This window comes from Sebastes umbrosus, chromosome 3 (assembly GCF_015220745.1).
Source record: "Sebastes umbrosus isolate fSebUmb1 chromosome 3, fSebUmb1.pri, whole genome shotgun sequence".
In the NCBI taxonomy this organism is placed as follows: domain Eukaryota; kingdom Metazoa; phylum Chordata; class Actinopteri; order Perciformes; family Sebastidae; genus Sebastes; species Sebastes umbrosus.
The window spans coordinates 22842565-22866471 of NC_051271.1; the positions used below are offsets into that span (position 1 = coordinate 22842565).

General features: G+C 41.5%; 1 protein-coding gene across 5 annotated transcripts in view; it reads left to right on the forward strand.

Annotated features, from left to right (window-relative positions):
* The window catches only part of znf827 (zinc finger protein 827), a 93534-nt gene that overhangs the window by 47543 nt on the left and 22084 nt on the right, over window positions 1-23907 (forward strand). For 3 of the 5 annotated variants that reach the window (XM_037763382.1, XM_037763381.1, XM_037763383.1), the window contains exons 6-9: window positions 11185-11232; window positions 12182-12424; window positions 15735-15789; window positions 15910-16010. In XM_037763382.1, the coding sequence (XP_037619310.1) occupies window positions 11185-11232; window positions 12182-12424; window positions 15735-15789; window positions 15910-16010 (447 nt within the window). The remainder of the gene's footprint in view (window positions 1-11184; window positions 11233-12181; window positions 12425-15734; window positions 15790-15909; window positions 16011-23907) is intronic. The other 2 variants (XM_037763384.1, XM_037763385.1) reach the window with 1 other exon arrangement.

Genomic DNA, 23907 nt, shown 5'->3' on the forward strand with positions numbered 1-23907 from the left:
TTAAACAATTAACTGTATACATTTTTCTGAAATAACAAATATTTTTAAAATTTTAGTTAATCCAGTGGTAGCAGGCCACGTGAACTACCTTTACTTTACAAAGAATACAGACTGGTTTCAACATTGTAATGATTAGTACGCTAGAATTGCGCAGACATAACATTTATGTGTGACACACTTGTGCAAATATGCATCCTCAAAAAAAAAGCACAAAGCAAACGGCGGTCTGATGGTGGCGCAGTGGGGCGTTACTCCGTCCGCGGCTCTTCATCCTGTGCCAGTGTGTGCGTGCTTGACAGACACCTCACACACCGGTTGCCATTGTTCTCTCTGGGTTGACTGGTGTTCGGAGTGACTCATTCTGGCTGGGAGCTCTGTGGTACTACACGTGTGCTGCTCCGCTGCCTGCCCCCAGGTCACGTTTCCCTGTGTGTGTGTGCATGTGCTTTTTGTGAGTGTGCGTTTGAGGAAGATGACATGATTACTACTTTAAAACAACAGGAAAGCCAAATTGAATTTATTGGCCTTTGTGTTAAATCAGTGAGAGTAGCTGAGAAAATGATGTGGGCAGTATGTAATTCCTCCACTGTACTGCCTCCACCTATGTTCTTTGTTTCATCACTGTTATCCCTCTTCCTCTCCCATCATTTTTGCCATTTCCAATCCCCGCACTGATGTTATCCTGCCAGTTTATTTGGTTCTCAAGGAGCATGGCCAGCGTTTATCCCCACCCATCACTTACACCAGCTCTGCAAGGTTGACCTAGGTTAGGGAAAGATGCTGCAGCGTTCATCCGTCCGCTGGCTCCCTCTGCCCCCTCACACAGTCCTCGGAGCGCAGTGCCGTCCATTGCCATGGCAACAGCGGGGGCGGTAGATGGAGAGGGCTGTCTAGAGTGACAGCCTTGACAAGAGTCTGGACCCTCAAATGACCCTGGGGGGAAGGGAAGAAAAAAAAAGATGGCGAGGAGGGAAGGAGGGAGGCAGGGAAAGGTCAATGCCGTTACAGTCACGTGTGATTACGGTCATGAGGTTCAAGGGCATCTACGCAGTAACCTCTCTCTGTACCCTGTTAAAGGTCAGCCCCAGAGCACAACAACCCAGTGAGGATACTTAAATAGGGAAATCACATTGGGGAGTTTGGACAAAGCCTTTTCTTTGTTCAAAACATCACCTAAAAAGTGCTCGTTTCCTCATCCTTGCTTGTTGTACAGCAAATGGACACAGCCTAATTAGATTTCCGCTGCTCATCCCTCCTCAACCACGGCATTGGACAGTCCGAGCAAGTGGGGTTGTCATCATTACTGCCCATTGTGCTGTAACATGAGTTGCATCATCCCTTTAACTAGGTCACTTCTTCCTCTCTTCTCCCCCCTCCCCCCGCCCCCCCCCCCCCTCTCTTCCTTATCAAACATTGGTTGGTCGTGTTGAGTCGCCTTGCAAGCGCTACCTCCCCCACATCTGTTTAAAACCAGGCTGCTGGTGTCTGGGGGCTAATTACGCCAGGCTAAATAGTCCCTGGCGCCAGAGGCTAACGTGTCCTAGCAGATGGGCACTGGTGTTGCAGGGCAAGGGGAACATGGCGTCACAGGAAGGGAGGGAGAACGGGGGGTACAGGGCCCTAGGTGGTGCCCTGGCAGACTGGCATCGTGTGGGTAACAGCCGTGCCACCCACTCACCATCCAGCCACCCTCACTATAGGTGTGAAATCACACTTTGTGCTCGCTTAACTCATTCCTCATTCCTTAGGAACAGGCCTTCCATCTCTGAGGACATTTTACAGGCCCTCTCCCCTCTGCAACGCTTGTTACCTTCCTAATAAATGTTGCATTAAGCAATTTTGACCACTAAGGAGCAGAACGACTTCAAACCAAACTGACAGCAAAACATTTTTTAGGTTATGATGTTCTTTTTGTTGATTATTATAGAAATCCGCAAACCTACTTACACATCCAGAAGGAGCAAAGATACATAGACCTGCATCTGAGCCTTTTCTGGTTACCATTAAGATGTAGCTTTAACATTAAAGAGTGTTAAACCCTGGTGTGGTCCACCAGCTCTAGTGGTAGTTGACGCCTATGCTTTTATAAGAAAACTGTATTGTTTAGATTTTGTCTGTGCTTCAGAGCAATTAGCTGAATGCAGCAAGAAGCTGGAAAGTGGGTGTTGATTTCCAGGGGCATTGGCAGTTCTTGCAGCAGTGGCCAACGCTGATTGATTGAGAGATAATTAACGCTGTTTGTAATCAAAGGATGCCAACTCCACCTGGCCTCCCCTCAAAAACATTTCACATTGCCTCTGCTGTAGGAGCCACAACTGACTGACACACCACATGTTGTCAGCCTACAGTGTGGATATCGTCACTGTCAACTGGATAATCTGACAGTTACACGACTCTCCTTCAAGAGTTTTGTGGGGGTTTTGTTCTGCTTAAAAGTCGTCTCTTGACTGTTACATTTAACTAACACACTCCCTGTTTTCATTCTGCTGTCACACTTCATTTTGCCATCAAAATGCAACAGATAAAGTGGCAGAATACCGTGTAAGTTGTAACAGACCAGCCTGATGTGTGCAGATCTTTTTGCAGCATCCTGGTTGGTTGTGCACGATTTCCCCGAGGTAACCTCAGTGGATCATGGTGCGTAATGTCTCTGCTCTCTGATGCGGCGCTTGTTACAGATAAGACACACGTTGTACATCTCCTGCTGCCTTCAGGTAGCTGTAGGGATTTAGTCAACCGAAGTGAAAGGCTTTCCTAAAGTCTACAAGCAGTTTGGATGACAGATGCAGACGGGCTTATTGACACTGTTGCTTAAATTGCATTAGATGTCTTCAGTATGTGTCTACTGGTTGTAGAATATGTTTATTTACATTATTCAGCGTTTTTATCTAATTGCTGCCTATTTGCACCACACATGTACATTGAAATTGATGATAGAATGATAGTTGTAAAATTATTAGGGCTGCCCCCTCTTAGACGATTAGTCAAGTAATCGGCCGTTTTGGTCTTAGTCGACTAAGATTTCTTTAGTCGAGAACTTATGAGTACTGTACATCTCTGGTAAACACAAGATTCAAAGTGGTGCTTTTGTGTGATTCTTTGTGGAGAAACTCAGATTCACAAATCTGTCGATTAAATCAACTAATCGTTTAGTCGACAAAATCGTATGTTTTACGAGTGTTAGTCGACTTAGAATTTCTTTGGTTGAGGACAGCCCTACAAATGATCAACTCAATGATGGTGCAGTGAAAACAAACGTGGTCATTCTTACAGCTATTCAATTTCAAATATTAAAACACCTTACACTCCCTTGTTTGTATGGAGCGTACATGTCATACTCCTGCCCACTTTGCACTATGGGTAGTGAAGCACAGTTGAAGGTTAGGAAAACATGTCACAGCAGTGGTTACACTGGTTGCACTGGTCAGCAATCGTTATATGACAAAGGGTGCTTTCACAAGCCAACATTTAGTCCATTTTAATCGGACTCTGGTGCAGTTTGTTTGGGCGGTAGTGAACGCAGTAATCGTACTCTGGTGCGCACCAAAATGATTGGTCCGAGACCACTTGTGAGAGGTGGTCTCGCACCGTTTCCAGGTGAACCATAACGCAGGCTGCCTGTGCAGGCGTTTATTTATGATGGACACAGGTGAACGACAGGTTAACATGAGTGGGAGAGGACTGACCTCTGCGGAAGTCCGATGTTTGCTTTAGATCTGGGTCGAAGAGAATAATATGCTGAATAAAGTCCACAAAAATCATGACATTTATAAATTAATTTGAGATAAACTGGAGTAGAAAGGATTTGTGCGCAGTCAATCAGTGCCGACTCAAAGTGAAAAAACGTAGACAGCAATGTATCAAGTCCACAATTCCCTGCATAGAAGTGGCAGCTCTCGAGACGAAAAAGTAAAATTCACTCCTTCGTACACGCCCCTCAGCAAATAATTTTTTTGCACTGTGAAACCAAACCAGACTAAATAGAAAAATGATCAATTTCACTCTATTCTATTCTCGACTATGCTTGAGAAAGCCCCCCAAGAAAATTACTTCTTAAATCAAATTAAAATGACAGAAATAGTTAAACTAATATGAGAAGCCTCTATTTCTTTGGCTTTCAGGAGAAAACATCACCAAGCAAGTTTAGGAATGAACCAAATACTAAACATACTAGTATTTATTATATAAAAAATATATTTATATACTAAAAAATATATATATATCCTTCCCCTTTTAGATAGAAACTGAATGTAATGCTCATTATTTATTTTTAGCCTCACATAAAAGGATTCACTATTTACTCAATATAGCTTTTCACAGCAGACTGTGTAAGCACCATTCTAATTCACAACACTGGTATTACTGTACAGTATTACTTTATGTTAAGCTCTTCAGTGTCCTCATGATGCCCCCTCAGTGTGGCCGCTCACTGACCTCCCTCACTCCCACCCTCCCTACCTCCACATCTTTCTTTCTGTCTCACCGGCTCCTTATCACTGCCTTCAGTTCTATTTACAGAAATGCAGAGTTGATTCCTTTTGCCCCTCGCTGTATATGTTGTTTCCTGGGTAGGTAGTTTTATATGCGAAAGACAGAATTACAGAGGCAAATCGCTTGTCGTCTTTTTGTCTTGACCTTATATGATGAAGCTTTACTAGCCTTGGATCAGCTCTGGCTAGTGCCAAATGTTTTTTGTTTAGGACCACGTTTATAAGGGCCATACCTGGTTCCTTATGGGCTGTTTATCAAGCGCGCTGCTCTAGAGTCAGATGTAGCTGCAGTTTGCGACCGTTGGAAGGCTGAACTACTGAGAGCTAGCTGGTCGAGGATCAATTGTAGCAGCAGCTGTCTGTGAAGTCTGCAGGCAAGGCTGCTGTGGCTCCCACATGACATGCAGTCTCCACACTGCAGCCTTTGAAGCGCGTGAACTCTTCACCCCTGTCTGAGCAGGTCGGCTAGAGAGCAGGAGAATAGAGAGATTGAGAGAGAGAGGGATGGGGGCAGGGATGGAGAGATGTGGAATAACAGAGCAGAGAGAATGGTAGACTAGGATAACGGGAGGAGGGGGGGGGGGGGGAGGTGGAGAGGTTGTCATTTAGGCTCTAGCCATTCCTCATCCTACTGTCCTCCCCCAGCTCTTCTCTCTCATCCCACTTTCTTGTTTCCTCTCTTACCCTCGGGTGTTCTTTTTCTGGCACTGTTTGACAGTTTTTTTCTCTTGCTTTACTCTTCCTCCTTGCCTCTTCCTCTGTCTGTCTCCCTGTCCGTCCCAAGTTTTTGTTCCTGTGCCATCGATGCATCAAAGTGGTGCAATAAATTGACTCTGCGTGCATTAAGTCACTAATGGTGTTTGACTTTTTTTCGTCTAAGTGTAGTAACAAATCTGTCCCGGGTCTGTACCTTCCTACTGTATATTCTCAGTGAAAGAGGCTGTCACGTCCACGCAGATTCAAGTAGACACCTGAGGTCAAAGTTGATCACTAAAAACAGAACATCGCACAAACCCCAGTCACTTTCGTTCTGACTCAAAACTTGAGTAGTGCTGCGTCAGAGGGAGCAAGGTATGTATAGTGCATTTAAAGTAACTTGGCATACAGATCACATTCACACACACATTGTAAAACTGTGCAATATGGTTGCCATTACAAACCGAATGGAGCTGAAAGAAGATTTCGTTTGCAGCCTTTTACTTAAAGGGTCACTGTAGGAGCCAATGTGCTTTATTTACCTGTATGAATGGCGTGATTTAGACAAAGAGGGTGAGTTAGGCTAGGACATTTTCTGTTGACCGTCACGTCATCTACTTTAAATACACAACACAAACGCATCTTGACTTGTGAATTTCTTGGAACAAATCACAGTAAACAGTAAACAGCCTACTTAGCCTCTTAGCGGCTTTTGACTGATTGTAGTCGCTACAGCCTCATTTGGACAAGTTTTAACCCACCTTATCCAGACAGACTTGAAATGTAACAGTTTGTCATTAGTTTCTAAAGCACAAGCAGTGCCTCATGAATATGATCCATGCAGAGACATGAATGTTAAGCACTGAAAGTAAAACCCAACCAAAATTAAAAGTTCACTGCTTATTTACCAAACAAACAGCCAGAAGAACAAAGATGGTGCATGTGTACTTAATTGTTACACCTGCTCTGCAAGAGTGGTGCAGGGATGACGTATTTCTCTAGGCCAACCCAGAAGTATTGCCCTGGTTCCCAAGCCAAAATCCAACGGGATTTTTCCATTGGATTTTGGATTATTGCAGAAAATAAGCTCTGTGCAAACAAACTTTTATGATATTTAGACGTTTTGTTCCGCAAGATAATCTCCACAACTGAACACCACTTTTATGATTTTTGAAGCATGAATGCAATCGCTAGAAGTAAAAAGATAACTTTATGATATAGATGAACTACACCACGGTCGCATGAGCGACAACAAGGCTGTAAAGGCGGACGAGTCGGCGTGTTCGAGTTTAGTAGTCTCATTTAGCCACTTGTTAGCAGCCGCCTTTTTAAGACACATAGAGGCTTCAAACTTCACGAGTGGGATAATTTTTATCGCAGAAAACATTTTTGAAATCTCTTACGCTTGTGTTAACCACAGACCTTATTTCAGGCATCTACATAAAAACCCATTCAAAAAACCCATTGACTTCCAGACAAGGGAACCGTAGGTGCAGAAATGCTAACTAATTTTGGGTTTTAGGACTCATTCCTGTAGCACTCTATTAACAAAAAGTTTAACCTTTGAAAGTTGAAACCCTCGGGGAAAAAAGGGAATACAATTTTTGCACTAAACGTTTTTAAAATTGTTTTTAATCGAACAATATACCCCATGATGTTGGTAAATGAAATAATAGTTCTGATAGTTACATTGGCCCATGTTGTCCCTATGTAATGTTCAGACAGGAAGACAGCCAGCCAAACTTTGTAGAGGACTTTTTTGCATTTTGTTGTAAGTCTAATATTCTTCCAAATCTAGGCCAAATTGTGAATGAGAACATTTTGTAAATTTGATTATTTATAATGAGATAATACTTAAGAAGGGCTGCATGATTTTGAAAAAAAATCTATTTGCGATTATTTTTAACTGATATTGCGATTATGATTCGCAATATTATAGGGAATGATTTTTTTACACCATGATTATCATTTTCATTGAAAAATACATTAAAATAAGTAATTTAAATAAGTAGTAATTTTTGCGGGGATCTGTACCAAACAAAAATGTTTTATTAAGTCTGTAGAATATGTTTAGACAAGGACATCTCTGCAGCATCACATTATTTAATTTAAAATGTTGATTAATTTTTCAGCGCTATTAAAAAGTCAGTTTTCCTGGTTTATAATATTTCTCGAATATTACCACAGAAATGGCTCCCATGTATACCATTAGTGTGTTTTTCAAATATCACAATAAACCACCACATACTGTAGCAGTTTTCATTTTCGGTGGTGGTACAACTATCATACAAATTTATAAAACACACACACATAACGTAATAACCTGGAGTTTAATCCCATTTATCTCCCAAAGTTCTTGAAAATATTGTAGTGTAGTTTTTTACTGGCATATTTTGAAGTGATATTCAGAGGAATTGGAGCAACACTGGCACTAGAGAAAAGTTATGATATTTTGTACACACACACACACACACACATTCTTCCAGACCTGATTCTGTGGCCTAATGGCAGCTGGTGTATCACAGAAGAGGCTTCTGCACCAGAGGGGAAGACGTATACGCTCATAGACACACATACAGTACACACACACACACACACTCTCACGCTCTCACGTACAGACACACACAAGCTGAATTCGGGCAGACTGAGGGCTGCTTTTTATGGCTTCAGAACATTAGGTCACGACCCTGACCAAAAAGCCACAGCTATTATCAGTGTGGGAGTAAGGCCACATTTTCATTGTGTGACAGGTAGACTTCTGATCTAGCCTGCTGTGATGTGATGCTTTCAACATTGTGTCTGTGTGTTTATGATCAAAATATTTTCCCTCTGCGTCACGTGACCTCTCTGTGATGGGTCGTAAGCATGTTTGTCCCTGCGCTGGGAGCTCAAGTACATATAGTATCCGTTTGTGCAGGGATGTGTTTTTGTGTGTGTGTTTTTGCAGCAGTCCACTCATCCTCTCGTTGTTAGGGTGGTGATCCAATGATGGAAGCTCGCGTGTCCCTTTGTTGACCCTTGCAGAGCTGTGTCCCCCCCCACCCACACTACCACCACCACCCCTCCGCCCTCCCGCCTCTCTCCTCTGCTCTGCCTCTCCATCAGCCTCTCCTAGGTTACTCTTGGCCAACTCTGGCCACCTGATTAAGGGATTAGTGGGGCTGATGGTTGTCAGTGTCCCCCACATGCTGGCTACACCTGGACCTCAGGGAGGCGGCAAGGGGGAGTTTACACTTTAATTCACCCACATAAACAACAGTAGCATGCACACATACTAGTTCAGATTCATGTTCACACGTGCTCACACACCATACTGCAGGACCCGTCTTGGTGTCTCACACTGGCCTCGTTCAGCGGAGGAGTGGAGAATGTGAGGGGAGGGGTGGCAGGGTCAGCGCAGGGTTGCTGTCTTGTATCTCCCTCCCTCCCTGCTCTTTCTCCAGCCCTTCTAACCTCCCCCCTGCCCCTCCCACTGCTCCCGATGCCCTGCCAAATTCATATATCCCATAATCGTGCTGAGTCGCCATGTCAGCAGCACTGTATCAACCCCACTGCTTTGTCTTGCTCCTGCTTGTCACCACACTGAGACACTGCCATCCCTGCAGTCAAAGATCAGATACCTTGGATATACTGATGCTAACGGATGTACCAATCAAGCAGTTATTCATCCCAAATCATACAGCTGCACAGTGTATACTTACTGTAGCCTAATGTAGTCCTATATTTAATCAAGTAAATTTAGCCATAGTGGCCATTAGAGAACCAATTTCTGACAACGGAATAGCCCTGCATTAGGAAAATAAAGCCTGCATGACAGAAGTTTCCGGTATTTTTTAATAACGGCCTATATTCTTTTGTTTAATATCCGTAGAGAGAGGAGAGTCAGTGTTTGATTCTGCAGATCGGCTCGGGACATTCCTTACAGATGCCATCTCGACTATTTTTAGGCTGCTCACTTCGCCTCACCTCTTGAACTTGTATGAGAAGTGAGTCAACAGCTATTTTCACCCTTTCAGCCCATTGTTGATGGGCTGAAAAACTACCTTCAACCAGAGACTCTTCTATCCAACAGCTATTATAAATATAGATTCATTGTTTCTTAGTTAACATTTAAGGTGTGTTGGTGTCTTTTCCTGTTTGCTTCAGTGAACCTACATGAGCTGCTGGAGCCCTCCCCAAGCGACAGCGTGACCTCCCGGTGCCCTCTTGCCCTAATAATTACACAGCTAGATGCTAACCGGCTCAGCTCGGCTTTAGCTGTTGTTTGTATTTCCCTATTTTAGTTTTAATTCCATCTATACAACATCGTTAACTCTCATCCTACAACTTATTTAACACACAAGGACTACCTACTGGGACTTTAAGAAACAACCATCATAGCAAAATGTTAATTTATTCCTTCTTAAAACATCATCAGTTATGTAATTAATGTAATCTGAAGGGAAAAAAATATATATTATGTTAGGAAAGTTACAGTTAATTTGCATATTGTGTGAAACCAAAATGGACAGAACACATGAGGAAATCTGTGTCTGCTGCATATGTGGAAATCTGTGTTTGCTGCATATGTGGAAATCTGTGTCTCCTTCATAATGACTGACAGAGTGCCCTCACCCCCCTGATAGTGTGTGATACTTTAAATTAGGACCCATGGCAAACATTTGATCTGTCTATTCTATTTTATCTATTTTAACTACATACGCTGCAATTGGATACTTTTCACTGGGGTCCCCTAGGACCTCAGTACATTGGTCTTTTTAAAAAGCACTTAATTAAAACAGAAAACAATTACATGAAGTCATTAGGAGCAAATTGGTTGACAAAGTCATGAATATGACAAAAAGTATATCTCTGGGGTTTGCGGTGACCCCAGTTGTTAGGATGAGGTTACATGTATGCTGGATGCGTTATTTACTTGTATATTTGGGTGAAAGTCAAAAGGTGTTTGATTTTGTTTTGGGATTTTTTGTTTAGATTATTTGACCTTTCTGAGGGTTACGTTTATTTGTAGGTTTTTGTTTCTAACAAAAGATGGTGTTATATGTCTTACTGATAGTAAAACTTTTTGAAGAAGGTGTGTGATTTGTCAATTTGCGCTTGGGACTTGTTCAGGATAAACACATTTGACAGGTAATTTTACAGAAAAACACATCAAGTTTAACCTTAATCTGATATGCAGGTACAATGTAATCATCTGTGTTAAACTATTCTGCAATGCATAAAGTTATAGAATGATATCAAATATACACAAACTGTAGTAGTAGTTGTAAACAATAACCAGTTGTGGAAGAAGTACTCAGATTCTTTACTTAAGTAAAGTACCAAACCACAGCGTTTAAGTACAGCATTACAAGTAAAAGTCCTGCATTCAAAATTCCACTTAAATGAATACATTACCCCAAACATGGCCATTTGTATATCAATTACTCACCCAGTGTTACCTTGAATTCTTGGAGAAAACTGTTGTTCTCGCATGACTCCACGGTGAACGAAGAATCCAAAAACAGAGAAAAGTATTAATGAACTGAAGTAAATGGAGGCCACGTTTAACAACAGCAAAACTATATCAAAATATCTGTTTACAAATTCTCGCACAACTTGTGCAGTGTAATCCAAGTCTCATTTATCCAGTTGTATGCTCATTACTCCCCAAACACATGCATTTTTGCTAAAACAGGCAGGTGCACGACTTGTAGCTCACCTGTGCAAGTGTGAGACTGTTTATGCGCAAGTGTTTTAAATAGTTTTAGTGAGGATGCATGTGTTTGGGAAGTAGTGAGCAAACGACTGGATAAATGAGACTTGGATTATATGTTTATACGAGTTTGTAAACAAATGTTTTGAAATGCACTTTGGGCTGCATGATTGTATGAAAGGTGCTATATAAATAAAGTTGAGAAGTGAGTCGATATAGTTTTGCTGTTTTTAAACGTGGCACACATTTACTTCAATTCATTAAGACTTTTCTCCTTTTTTGTATCCTCCATTCACTATGAAGGCATGCAAGAAAAACAAAGTTTTCTTCACGAATTCAAGACAACACGGGGTGAGTAATTGATATACAAATGGTAATTTTGGGGATGAAATCTTCATTTAAGTAAAAGAACTAGGGCTGTCAATCGTTTAAAATATTGAATCATAATTAATTGCATGATTGTCCATAGTTAATTCTGATTAATCTCAAATTATTCACACATTTTTGTTTTATGCTTTTCTGTTCAAAATGTACCTTTTAACCTTTACCTTAGGGAGGATTGTCAAGTATTTAATACTCTTATTAACATGGGAGTGGGCAAATATGCTAGGTTTATGCAAACGTATGTATATATTTATTACTGGAAATCAATTAACAACACAAAACAATGACAAATATTGTCCAGAAACCCTCACAGGTACTGCATTGCATGCTCAAATCATAACATGGCAAACTCAAGCCCAACAGGCAACAACAGCTGTCAGTGTGTCAGTGTGCTGACTTGACTATGACTTGCCCCAAACTGCATGCGATTATCATAAAGTGGGCATGTCTGTAAAGGGGAGACTCGTGGGTACCCATAGAACCCATTTTCATTGACATATCTTGAGGTCAGAGGTCAAGGGATCCCTTTGAAAATGGTCATGCCAGTTTTTCCTCGCCAAAATTTTGCGTAAGTTTGGAGCGTTATTTAGCCTCCTTTGAGAAAACAGACCCGCTACAACCCAAAAATCGCAAGTTGCGTTAATGCGTTAGAGAAATTAGTGGCGTTTAAAAGGAATTTGCGATAGCGTGTTAACTTTGACAGCCCTAAAAAGAACATAGTATTAACAGCAAAAACAAGAAAAAACAGTCATATTGCACAGGTTTCTTTTTTCTGGCAAGTCTGTGTATAATCCTTAAACACAGTAACCTCCATTCTGTGAATAAAACAAAATCTTTACCCTTAGATGATGTATAACGGTTGAATGTCTTCAGAGTCTTACCAGTGATTCCTCTCTTGTTCAATCTTCTGCTACAGAGAACAACAAAGACCAGTACCACCAGAAGGTGAAAGTAAAGGCCGAGCCCATGGAGGTGGACCCCCCCCCTGAAGAACTCACCTCACCTGTCTCTCACCTGCGGGCCTTCAGCACTTTAAGGGCGAGTGAGAAGACTGAGCCAATGAGTAACCTCCCCGAGACGTTGGCCCGCCCCCAAAAAGACCTGTTCTCCCAGGACATATCGGTCAAAATGGCCTCTGAACTACTGTTCAAATTGTCAGGTATGTTCCTTCCAGACAGACACTGTTCTCTGAGTAACAGTAGATCCACAACACACATGCACGGCAACATGTCTTCTTTCTCCCTGCAGCGCCGCAGTGTAAACCTTGAGACAGCTTTTGATACTCGACCATAAAACCTACATGTTTCCATTTCCATCCTCTGGTGGCTCTGTTGTAAAGTCGAGGATATATGACATGTAATGGGATCCTGCTTTTTTACGGCCATGAAAGTGACATTGAAGCAGCAGACAGCTGTTTGTATTGCTAGATTAAGACAGAGCTTTGAGGTGGAACCATCGTCCCCTCCAGGGAAAAGGTGCAGATGTGTGTGTGTGTGTGTGTGTGTGCGGGGGGGGTCAGGCTTGTAGTCCTGGGCGCTGACCCCAGCTCCATCCCGCCTCTGATCGCTTCGCTTAAATGCCATATAGAGAAACAAGCTTGTGTAAAATCTTTTTTCCTCTTCTTGCTCTCACACATATTCACAAATTCACACATTGGCAGTCTTTCTTTCCCACACAGTCTTGCATGCACACCTTTACACACTCACACAAGGCCCCATGGGGAGTGGTGTCTGCACAAATGCCCCCTCTTCCCTCCCCCCTCTCCTCCTTCTCTCCTTCTCTCTCTCTCTCTCTCTCTCTCTCTCTCTCTCTCTCTCTCTCTCTCTCTCCTTCTCTCTCTCTCTCTCTCTCTCTCTCTCCCTTGACTCGTTTTCAGACATGCCGGCTCAAGCACACTTGGCTGCACACGCTCCCCCCCCCACTTCCCCTCCCTCCCTTTACATTTCTCCCGTGCGGCATCTCCATGGCAACGTGGAAAGAGACCTCTGTCCTTGGCGAGCAGTGTGACGGAGTGGGGTGTTTAGGGGGGGGGCGGGGGGTAGTGGTGGCGGGTTGTAGCGGGGGGCAGAGGATAAGGAGGGTAGAGAGGGCAGCGGGGGTACACAGTATGCCCACCCAGGGAGGCCAGGGCATCGCTAGCCTGGCAACGGCGACAACCGCCCCCCTCAGAAGTGGGTTTGAATGTGAGGGGGACTGGAACAGAGTGGGCTGCTGTCACACAATGAGCAATCAATATGAATTACCCAGAGCAGTAGGACCTCAGAGACACATCAGTAGCAAGGTCGCTCTGAACACTGAGACGGTTGCAGCTTTGAAATTCACTTCAGTACATCGCCTTGAAACTCATACATATGGCTCCATTCTCAGGCATTATGTATAGTGCTTTTTATGTCTGAATACTGAAAACCCATAATATGTGCTCACATCAGCTGTAGTGGCTTTAGCAGATTTCACAATTCTCACTTTATTTACCACTTAGAAGCCTCTAATCGACTGTATTCGGTTCGATCACTCTATGAGCAACTAGAAATGGCTGCCGTTCATGAGCTTCAACCTTGTTGGACCTGAAGTGACTCACTCGGAAACAGCACTCTGGGTCTCTGGTTCACGGAGGTCCAGAGACTACAGGTGCATGCAACAGAAACTATACTTGCCTTGCATGTAAACAGAATTGGCTCAATGTGTGATCGTGACCCTGAAACAGGCGTGATCTGATGTGTGAATGTTGTCAAGACTGTAAAGTTGCAGGAACCTCAAAGGCATCAAGGCTTTTTTTGAAAACACAAGCAATTAATGTTAGTGTAATATCAGGAGACAATGTATTTTAGTGAAATATAATATTAAGCATCAGGAGATATCTAATTCAGCAGGTGGTTGGTTGATCAATCACGTTGTTCAGTCGCTTTGTTGTAATTATTCTCAGCAGCACGTTGCCATGGCCAAAAAAAAGAAAACCTTTCGAGTTTTTACAAGTTGGGAAAAGTAGAGGCGAACAGCACAGCTAGTTACAATTACAGTAGGTGTTGATGTGTGAGGGAAAAAAACCCTCTGAATTGCAGGTCAGACACAGGTTAGTTTGATAATCACCAGTTGGACACACATTTTGAATTTATTCCTCCTAAAGTAGTACTATGAAATATTTGAATATTTTCGCACTGATAAATAGCTTTCAACAGACTTTTCCTGTGTGTCCAAAGACTTGTTTGAATATTATTGTACACTGAGTGCTGGTCTATTAGAAAAAGATAGATCTGTACAATGTAATGCAATTAAATATAAAAAGCCTTGGAATTAATCCTAACTTTCTCAAGTTTATAATCTTCACTTTTTCTTGACTCTTGGCAGTTTTTGAGGCCCCAGTCGGTGGTGTTTTATTGATAATGATGAGACTGAGAGGTGTTTGTAATATTTTGTTTCCCCATTTACATACAAGAGTGCAACCGTACGCAAACACACACACACGTGCCATCTGGGTTGTCTGATCTAACCAGCCATGCACATTGTTCTTTTTGTCAAAAAAATCTTTTCGTTTTGGTGTTGTTGGGCTAACTTTCGGCTCACAGGTCGGCAGGCCCACCAGAGAGACTCCCACTACTCCAGATGGCCAGTACACCCCTGCTGGCATGGCCAACTTGTGCTTTACCAGCCCAGTTAAACCTCAAGGAATAAGGAGCATATAGTGTTTGTTTCTCTGTGAAGGGAAGCTTAAGGACATTTTTGGTAACCATTTCTTAACAGAAAATTTATAGTGGCATCTAAATACATCTACACCTAAATATCTGCTCTAGACAGTGGACTCGGGACTTAAAATGAAAACTTAAAACACAAGTTTCTTAAAGGTACAGTGTGTAGGATTTGGTGGCATCTAGCAGTGTGGTTGCAGATTGTAACCACCTGAGTACCCCTCCGCTCACTCCTCCCTTTCCAAGACTGCGGTAACGTTTCACAAGTATGTCGGAGAACTACAGCGTCCTTCGGGTAATGTAAAAACGCAAAAGGTTCTCTCTAGAGCCAGTGTTTGGATTGTCCGTTCTGGGCTACTTTAGAAACATGGTGGAGCAACATGGTGGAGTCCGTGAAGAGGACCCGCTCCCTATGAAGGGCTCATTCTAAGGTAACAAAAACACAACGGTTCTTAGTTTCAGATGATTATAAATTATAATGAAAACATAGTTATGGATATTATATTCCATTTCAGCTAATAGATCGCCTGAAATGTTACACACTGTTCCTTTAACTTAAAGTCCACTTGCTGTCTTTTTCTGCAGCCACCAACCATGTTCTTCATCAGCAGATAGAATTTGCTTAATATGATCAGAGGTGGTTGTATATGGGAGGTAGATAGTAGTAACACCTGCGTCTCTCCACAGATTTGAATCATAGTTTAATGCATAATAGAAATGTTAAAATATAAATATGTAAATGGTATGGTATTGACTGAATTGAAATGTTTTTTGTTGTTTTTTCAGAAAAAGTCAGCAAAGCCAATAACCACAAAGACAATAACATGGTGGGAATAAACAGGTGAGTCAATAATAACCTGTGTATTTACTTCATGATGATAATATAGTAATAACCTGCCTTTTTTAGAATCCCTATGTGTTTAATTATTGATTATCATGAATATTATGCATCATGTTTCAGTCCGTTCCTGGACGAGTGCTTCAGACAATCACCCTTTAACTCGCGCTCCAAGAGCTCTTCCCCCGCAGAAGCCAGCTCCTCTACCAGGGCACTATTCCACGGTAAGACGCATGAAAACACACACACATACGCACACACACACACACACACACACACACACACACACACACACACAGGAACATGACTAGAGTAGTGCTGTAGTAGAGGAACAGACTATCACTAGCAGTTTCTTGCAGGCAGTAGATAGATGGGCATTATCTTTGCTCATATTGTGTCTTTTAGAGCTGCAACAATAAGTCGATTAACCAATTAGTCGGCAGCAATTGTGATAATCAATTAAGCGTTTTGATCATTTTTCCAGCAAACGAAAATTTTCTGGTTCCGATTTCTCCAAAGTGAAAAATTGCTGTTTTTCTTTGTAATATATGACTGTAAATTTAATACTTTTTCAGACAAAACAAGCAAATTGAAGACATCATCCTGGGCTCTAAGAAGTCTCTAAGAACAAACAATTACTCGAGAAAGTAATCTGCAGATAATCGATACTGAAAATAATCATTAATTACAGCCCTGTTGTCTTTATATTTTGTTGATTTATCGTTTTACACAAAGATTATCTCCACAGAAAAATTATCTGCAGCTGGTCAAAACAAGGAAGTAATTAACTGCCAACTGTCAGCACCGCTGCATCATTAATAGTACCGTATCTTCAAAGACATACGTCCAAGTCTTTATATTATTCTCACCGTAGCTTGGATAAATAATTGATTATGCAGAGATGCTCATTATACACATACATACATGTGTTGTCTGCACACACACACACACACTCACACAGAAGCTTTGTAGCCTGGCGAGTTACTCAACATCAAACTACACATGAAGAAACCTTTAAATCTGAGTATACGGCCACAAGGACACATCTCAATTAACCACCCCCACATTTACATGATCCCATCCGTCCTCTCTGGTAAAACCCCCTCTTCCCGTTTCATATTTAGAGCTCCGTCCGGCCTCTCTGCACTCTCACGCATTTCCCCAACCCGAAGGCCTCTGCCCAGGGCATCCCCCGTCTCCCTCTCCTCCCCTCTTCCCTGGCATCCCAGAACTTCCCTCCATGTTCCTTTGGCAGTGAGAGATCCAGAGGTTAATTAGCTTGTGCCAGCTTTGCCTGTCCCTCTGCCAGTTAATGAAAATCTGATTGGCTTCTGGGTGTCAAGAGTGTCCTGAAAGTTAATTCGCCCAGCCCACCTCCCCTTTCCCTTGTGTGTTTAAGCTTCAGATCCAGCCTCTGCTGCTCGCTCTTTTACTGTTGTACTGTTTTACTCTTTTCTCTTATTCATGTGTCTCTCTCTGTGCCTGCTCTTTCTCTTTTGTGTGCCTTCATTTTCTTTTTCTCCCTGTTTTATCAACCCCCCCGCTCCAAATACTGGGAAGCGTTTCTAGTTGCAGCAGTAGGAAGGCAGACCTCTTTAATCAAACAGATAATTTTGTTCATGTTCATAGGTTGGGGAACTTTACTGTCCTTTCCTGTTGGTTCACACCAACTCTCCCACACAAGCCATCACTTTTTGGACCCAGCATTAAGAGAGTCATAGGTTTAGCTAGGGCTGGGCAATATATCAATATTATATCGATATCGTGATATGAGACTAGATATCATTTTAGATTTTGGATATCGTGTGGTTTATCGTATATGGTTTTAAAGGCTGCATTACAGTAAAGTGATGTATTTTTCTGAACTTACCAGACTGTTCCAGCTGTTCTATTTTTTGTCTTTACCCAATTAATCATTATATCCACATTACTGATGATTGTTTTTCAAAAATTTCATTGTGGAAATATTTTGTAAAAGCACCAATAGTCAACCCTACGACATCGTCGCAGTATTGATGAGGTATTTGGACGATTTTCTCCTTATCGCCCAGCCCTAAGTTTAGCTAAGTTTATTGTTGTATTATTAGTACATATTAAGTGGTTATACAATTATTTGTGAGTGCCTACTGTGTCGGGCTTGTCTTGAAACTTGCTGTGTATTTAAAAAGAAAAGCTGACTTCATGGCTGCAGATATTTTAATGATGTATTTGACAGTGTAAAGGGGGAAAGAATATACATATTTTTATTTCATTATTATAATCAAGGACAGTGATGTTCTGTCCACAACTATTTCTCTGCGAGCAATATAACTGGCGATCATCTTCAGAACTAAGAACTGCTTATTGTAATGGCTATTTATGTAGAGATACAAATTGTGAGCATTTCCCTTTAAGCAAGAAAGATAAAGTGAGTAGGAGGTTTCTGTCTTCTCCCTTCAGTCTGGGGTTTAGCACAATCCCTCATTTCATGTTTGCATCCCTCTCTCTTTATCTCTCTGGCTCTAATAGCACTAATTAAGCCATTAACCACTTCAAGGCTCACACCACACCCTAACTGGCTTAATCATCACAAGTGTGTTTGTCGGGTCGTGCCCTCGAGCCCTCACCGTCCGGCTTCTCATCACCTTGTGTGACCAGGCCGTCCCCTAGTCTCACTTGTGAGCCAGGACAAGTTAATGCTTTTATGTGCTAAGCTTTAGCTGCAAGCCCCATAAGAAGGTCTAGGATTCTCAGAATAAGCCATTCAGACGATGAGTTGGAGAAAAGAAGTGTGATCAGCCCGTTATAGTCAGATAACAGGGTCATGGTGAGCGGCAGATTCCAGCTAATGCAGGAGGTCAGGAAGTTCATGACCCGCAGGTTGGTCAAGGTTGCAGTAAGTTTGTTGACGCGTCTCGTGTCGTGACTGTGTGGCTTCTGTGAGGAACCACAAACATACACACTGTTTTGCTGATTATTTACATAGTTTTCAGCCAAATACTGCTTTTTGCTGGTCTACTTGCATGTATTTACCATCACACATGTGCCCTCCCTCACCTTAATGACGGTGGTGAGTCACAAACCTTCAGTGGAAAGGAGATAAAGATATTCAGTTCACAATTATGTAAAACTGAGAGAAGCAGCAAATTCTCACATTGGAGAAGTTGCATCTAGTATTTGCTATTTTTGCTTAAAAATCTACTAAAATGACACAAAAAATATTGATTATCAAAATAGTCAATAGTTGATTATCAAAATGATTTCAGCTCTAGTTAAAACTGATCTACATGTTGTCGCAGGCTCTGCTCATTTAAGATTTTATGGTCTGCAGCCCATTGCTTATATCTTGGAAACTACATTTTCAAGAAAGAAAACTGAAAATAATTAGTAATCATTACTTAATTCAAATGTAGTTTGAACACGATGTAGATCCTTAAATTATTCTTTCAGCACTCAAGTTATGATAGCTGCATTATTCCTCTCAGAAAATATTTAATATTTCTTAGAATGATAATAAGTGATTTAGGATTTTTTTTCTTTTTCAGAACTAGAACACTCTTTTTGTAGCACATAACTTACCAAAATTACAAAATAAGATATTAATCCCCAGCAGGGAAAGTCGGTTGTTGATGCAGAACAAGGACAGCAATAGCACAAATAAATAGAGAAAGTAAAATGAATACATAAGAGGTATATAAAACAAAAATAAGAATAGAATAAAAATAGAAACTATACAAGAGCATATGGAAACCAAAAAAGATGCCTATATGTAGGGCACATGCACCCTGCCCTTATTTTGTTTCCCAATTTACCTTCCAGCTGTCTGCGTATATAAAGCCCGTTTCCCACTGGACAAAAACCCACTCACACTAACATCTGGCTTTTGTCTTCAGTGGGAACGATTACAACTGGCATTCATTCCCGGGACAAATAACTCTTCAGTAGTCACATGTATTTATCGGCTCCAGCTCCGATCGGCAGAGACGTAAACATGACACCCGGTCGGGTAGACACGCTCATTTTTTACCCTTTTCCGACACTTTCTTTGTCATCTCAGCCACAAATTCCATCCGCGTATGTCCGAGCGGCACTCGAACATCGTTCCAAATTAGTCGGCAGCGAGTTTGAAGAGAGACTGAATAAGTAACATATATAAAGGAAATAGTCACTGTAATATTTTCACTGTGTACTAACCCTGTTATCTGGCTTTTTTGTGATGTAAAACTTGACACGCCAGAAAAAAACCCCAAAATACATACTTGTCAACTGGCAATTGGAACAGAGTCTATCACCTATTTTAGTGTTTTTTCCCACGTTTAAAAAAAACCTGCATGTGTGCACTTATTTTGGTGGAAAACGGGTGTACTGTAACTGATACTTTGCATATGTAAGTATACCAGCCACTCTCCTTTGGAAAAATAAGAAAATACATAAGACTATTTTATGAATCAAACCGAATGTGCCGTGTTTTGCCTTTGACAGTTCCAAAAAAAGATGTGTGAGGGATAGTACGACACGAATAAAAGCAAACAAAGGCACACAACATAATTTCATTAGTTTGCATGTAGAGGGGCAAAGAGGGGATTAAATAGGTGACACAGATACAGAAAAAAATGCTCCAGGTTTTGTGAGTCAGTGCAACAACAGTAAAATGTCCTTTCACACCACCTTCCAAAGCCAGTGCATCTGTTCTTTAACATTAAGTTAACATAAACCATACCCCCAAATGCCAGAAAACAGTCTTTGCTTTTCCACATTGTGGTATCTTTACCACCAGAAACACCTCATCAATGTGTTTCATAGGACAGATAATAACGTTTTAATGGTTAAATCTGACTTTAAGAAGCTACCACAACTTGCTGTTGAATATAAACTGTACATTATGTGACTTAAATATTCCTTTTCTCATTTTTTTTCCTCTTTTGTAAAGTCAGAACTGTCAAGCTTATGCGCACTGATTTCCATCTGCAAAGAATCAAAACTTTTAGTGAGAGGGGGAAACTGAGCAGCAGAGTGTTTCCATCCTTTATGAACACTAACTTAAAGAATATTTTTTTTTCTAATGCCTCGCGAATATAAAAGTTTTAGCCAAGGTCAGTCTGTGTAGAGTGTTGTCTGAACAATGCAGACAATAAGTAAAATCCTGTCTCCATCTGCGTAAGATGTAAAGCAAAAATGAGAAAAGTACTACATGTTTTTATCCCTGTGCATTCCTATATGTACTTTAGCGAGGTTTAATTTAAAGCAGACACTTCAAATCTTCTATCAAAGCATTTGAAAATAGTCGCTCTTGTTCTTGGTATTTCTTTGATTACGGGGTGGACGGGGAGGGAAGAGGGGTGATATACAGTAAGGAGAGCTACAGTGATGTGTGTATGCTGCAGGCTTTAGAGCAAAGGACTGGCGCTTGCTGTTGACATTAAGATTGCATTTGCACTGCATCCCACCCGCAGGCTAGACAAGGAGCATCTGTCAAATGGTAGCAGACAGGTTTCAGTCTTGTGGGTTAGCAAATTAGCCCACAGTGTATCAGTTGTTCTGTTGCTTCACTGAAACTGAAAGGAATTGGACCTTTCCTGAAAAATTAGACTATTTTACCTTCTAGTTTTTGGCTATGTGATACTTTACAATTGTATGTATATATTTCTTATTGGAAATCAATTAACAACACAAAACAATGACAAATATTGTCCAGAAACCCTCACAGGTACTGCATTTAGCATAAAAAATATACTCAAATCATAACATGGCAAACTCAAGCCCAGCAGGCAACAACAGCTGTCATTGTGGTCATGTCTGTAAAGGGGAGACTCGTGGGTACCCATAGAACTCATTAACATTCACATATCTTGAGGTCAGAGGTCAAGGGACCCCTTTGAAAATGGCCATGAAAGTTTTTCCTCACCAAAATTTAGTGTAAGTTTGGAGCGTTATTTAGCCTCCTTCCCGACAGGCTAGTATGACATGGTTGGTACTAATGGATTCCTTAGGATTTTCAGTTTCATATGATGCCAGTATCACCAGTTCACTCTAGCTTTAAAACTGAGCCCGCTACAACCTCTGAAAGATTGATTGCGTTAATGCGTTAAAGAAATTAGTGGCGTTAAAACGATTTTGAGTTAGCGTGTTATTATCACGTTAACTTTGACAGCCCTATTTACATTAAATACAATACATCTTTTTTTTCCACCAGAGTGGAAATGTGTCTTCGGCTCACCAAACACCAGAAACAACAATATAAAAAGCAGACAAGCAGTTAGTAAGAACAAATACATAGACAAGGTCATATTACACATTAATACAGTTCATGTCAGTGTCTGTGGCTTCAATCTTCTCAGTCGCTTTGTTGAGTTAAGAATATTGATGGGACTTGGGACGAATACTTTAACAGAGAGTATTAAGTTGCCGAATGAGTGAATGTATTATTATACTTTTGTTTATATGACACAGAATCTTAAAGGAAGAACCACTAATAAACCATAGATAGATCCACTTCTTTTAAAATGCTATGCAAATGTTTTGCTTTTTTCACTCTCTGACTACATTTTTGTTTTGTATCATCTTTTTAATTCTTGTCTGTCCCGTCGCCAGTGCCCCAGGCCAGAGGCAAGCAAAGCCACACAGCCTCCTTTGGAGAGTTTAGGACTGATGGTGGTGGTGGGAGGGTTGATGGGCACCTTCACAGAAAGAGAACACTGTATGTTTTTATAGCTGGGTAGAAAGGAATAGTTCAACATTTTTGGAAATACGCTTATTCGCCACAGCCGGTCAGCTTAGTTTAGAAGCAGGGGGAAACGGCTAGACTGGCTCTCTCCAAAGTTCAACAATACACCAAATGCACCTTTAAAGCTCACTAAGTAAAACGTATAAAAACTAAAGTGTGAAAACAACGAGATGTATTTTTATTGGGGGTTATGTGCCAGTTTATTTCTTGGCCAGACGGTCACTTTCCGGTGTCACGGCTAACCTGCTATTTCCCCTCGTTTCTGGTCTTTGTGCTAAGCTAAGCTAGCATCTAGCTTCATATTTAGTGGAAAGACATGAGAGCATCAATCTTCTCATTTAACTCTCGGTAAGAAGGCGAATAAGCATCTTTCCCAAAATGTCAAAGTATCCCTTCAAAAGTTCTCTTAGGAATTCAGAGTAAATCTATTATTGAGGAATTGCCTCCACACGGCTCTCAACATGGCGATAGTTTGGCCGGTGGCTAGCAACTAATGGTGCTAACAGCACGAACAGCAGCGACAGTGCTGACAGAGCTAACGGTGTTAACCTGAAGTCGGGACGACGTTCGTGGCGGTAAATGCTGTATGAGCACAGTACAGAGCTGTGGCTATTAGCAAAGGCAGTCTATAGTAAAGTCTTGTAAGTGGGCGTGGTCATGGTGTGTTCGCCTCCCCCCCCATCCTCCTGCCTCGTTTGGAAGTGTTGTGAACGTTGTGTGGATGGATGAAAGCAGATTGGGTTATATTTGCATAATGTATTACATGTATTACAAATCTAACAGCCATTTTTAGCATTACGAAAATGAGTTGCTGCTGCTTAGTTGCCAGATCTCACGAGGGTGTGTTGCCAAGATAGAGAGAGGTCTCGAACAAAGTTAATTTTCTCTTGATTTGTCCACCTGAAAAATGCCATTTTTGTGTCAGAATGTTAGAAGATATGTGGGTTGTGAAAAATAGGTCCAATATTTACTTTGGTGACTATGGGGTGAAAGAATCGGTCATAACCTGTGTTCACGTTCACTTCTCCCATTGGAGGTAATAGACTTAGGACCCGCCGCTAGTCTCCTAAAGGGGCGGGGCAGTGGCGAAACCGACATGACAAATACAGGAAACTGACTCTCAGTGGGCCGTGGCCTTTCTAAACCATCTCTGCTATTAGCTAGCCAGTGATGCACAAAAAAAGAAACTCACAAAGCACAGAAAACCTCGGATTACAACACACCCAGAGGGAGAGAGATTCATTCTCTGCTCGGGCAGACATTACTCCTCTATATCTTTAGATAGCAAATACTTATTTGCTGCTATATTAATGCTCTGAATCCCATATAGTGAACCTTTAAGAAAATGTAAATGGAAGAAACAAGAAAATGTCCCGTTTTGTATCATTCCAGCTGTTTTACTGGTGTTAAAACTCATT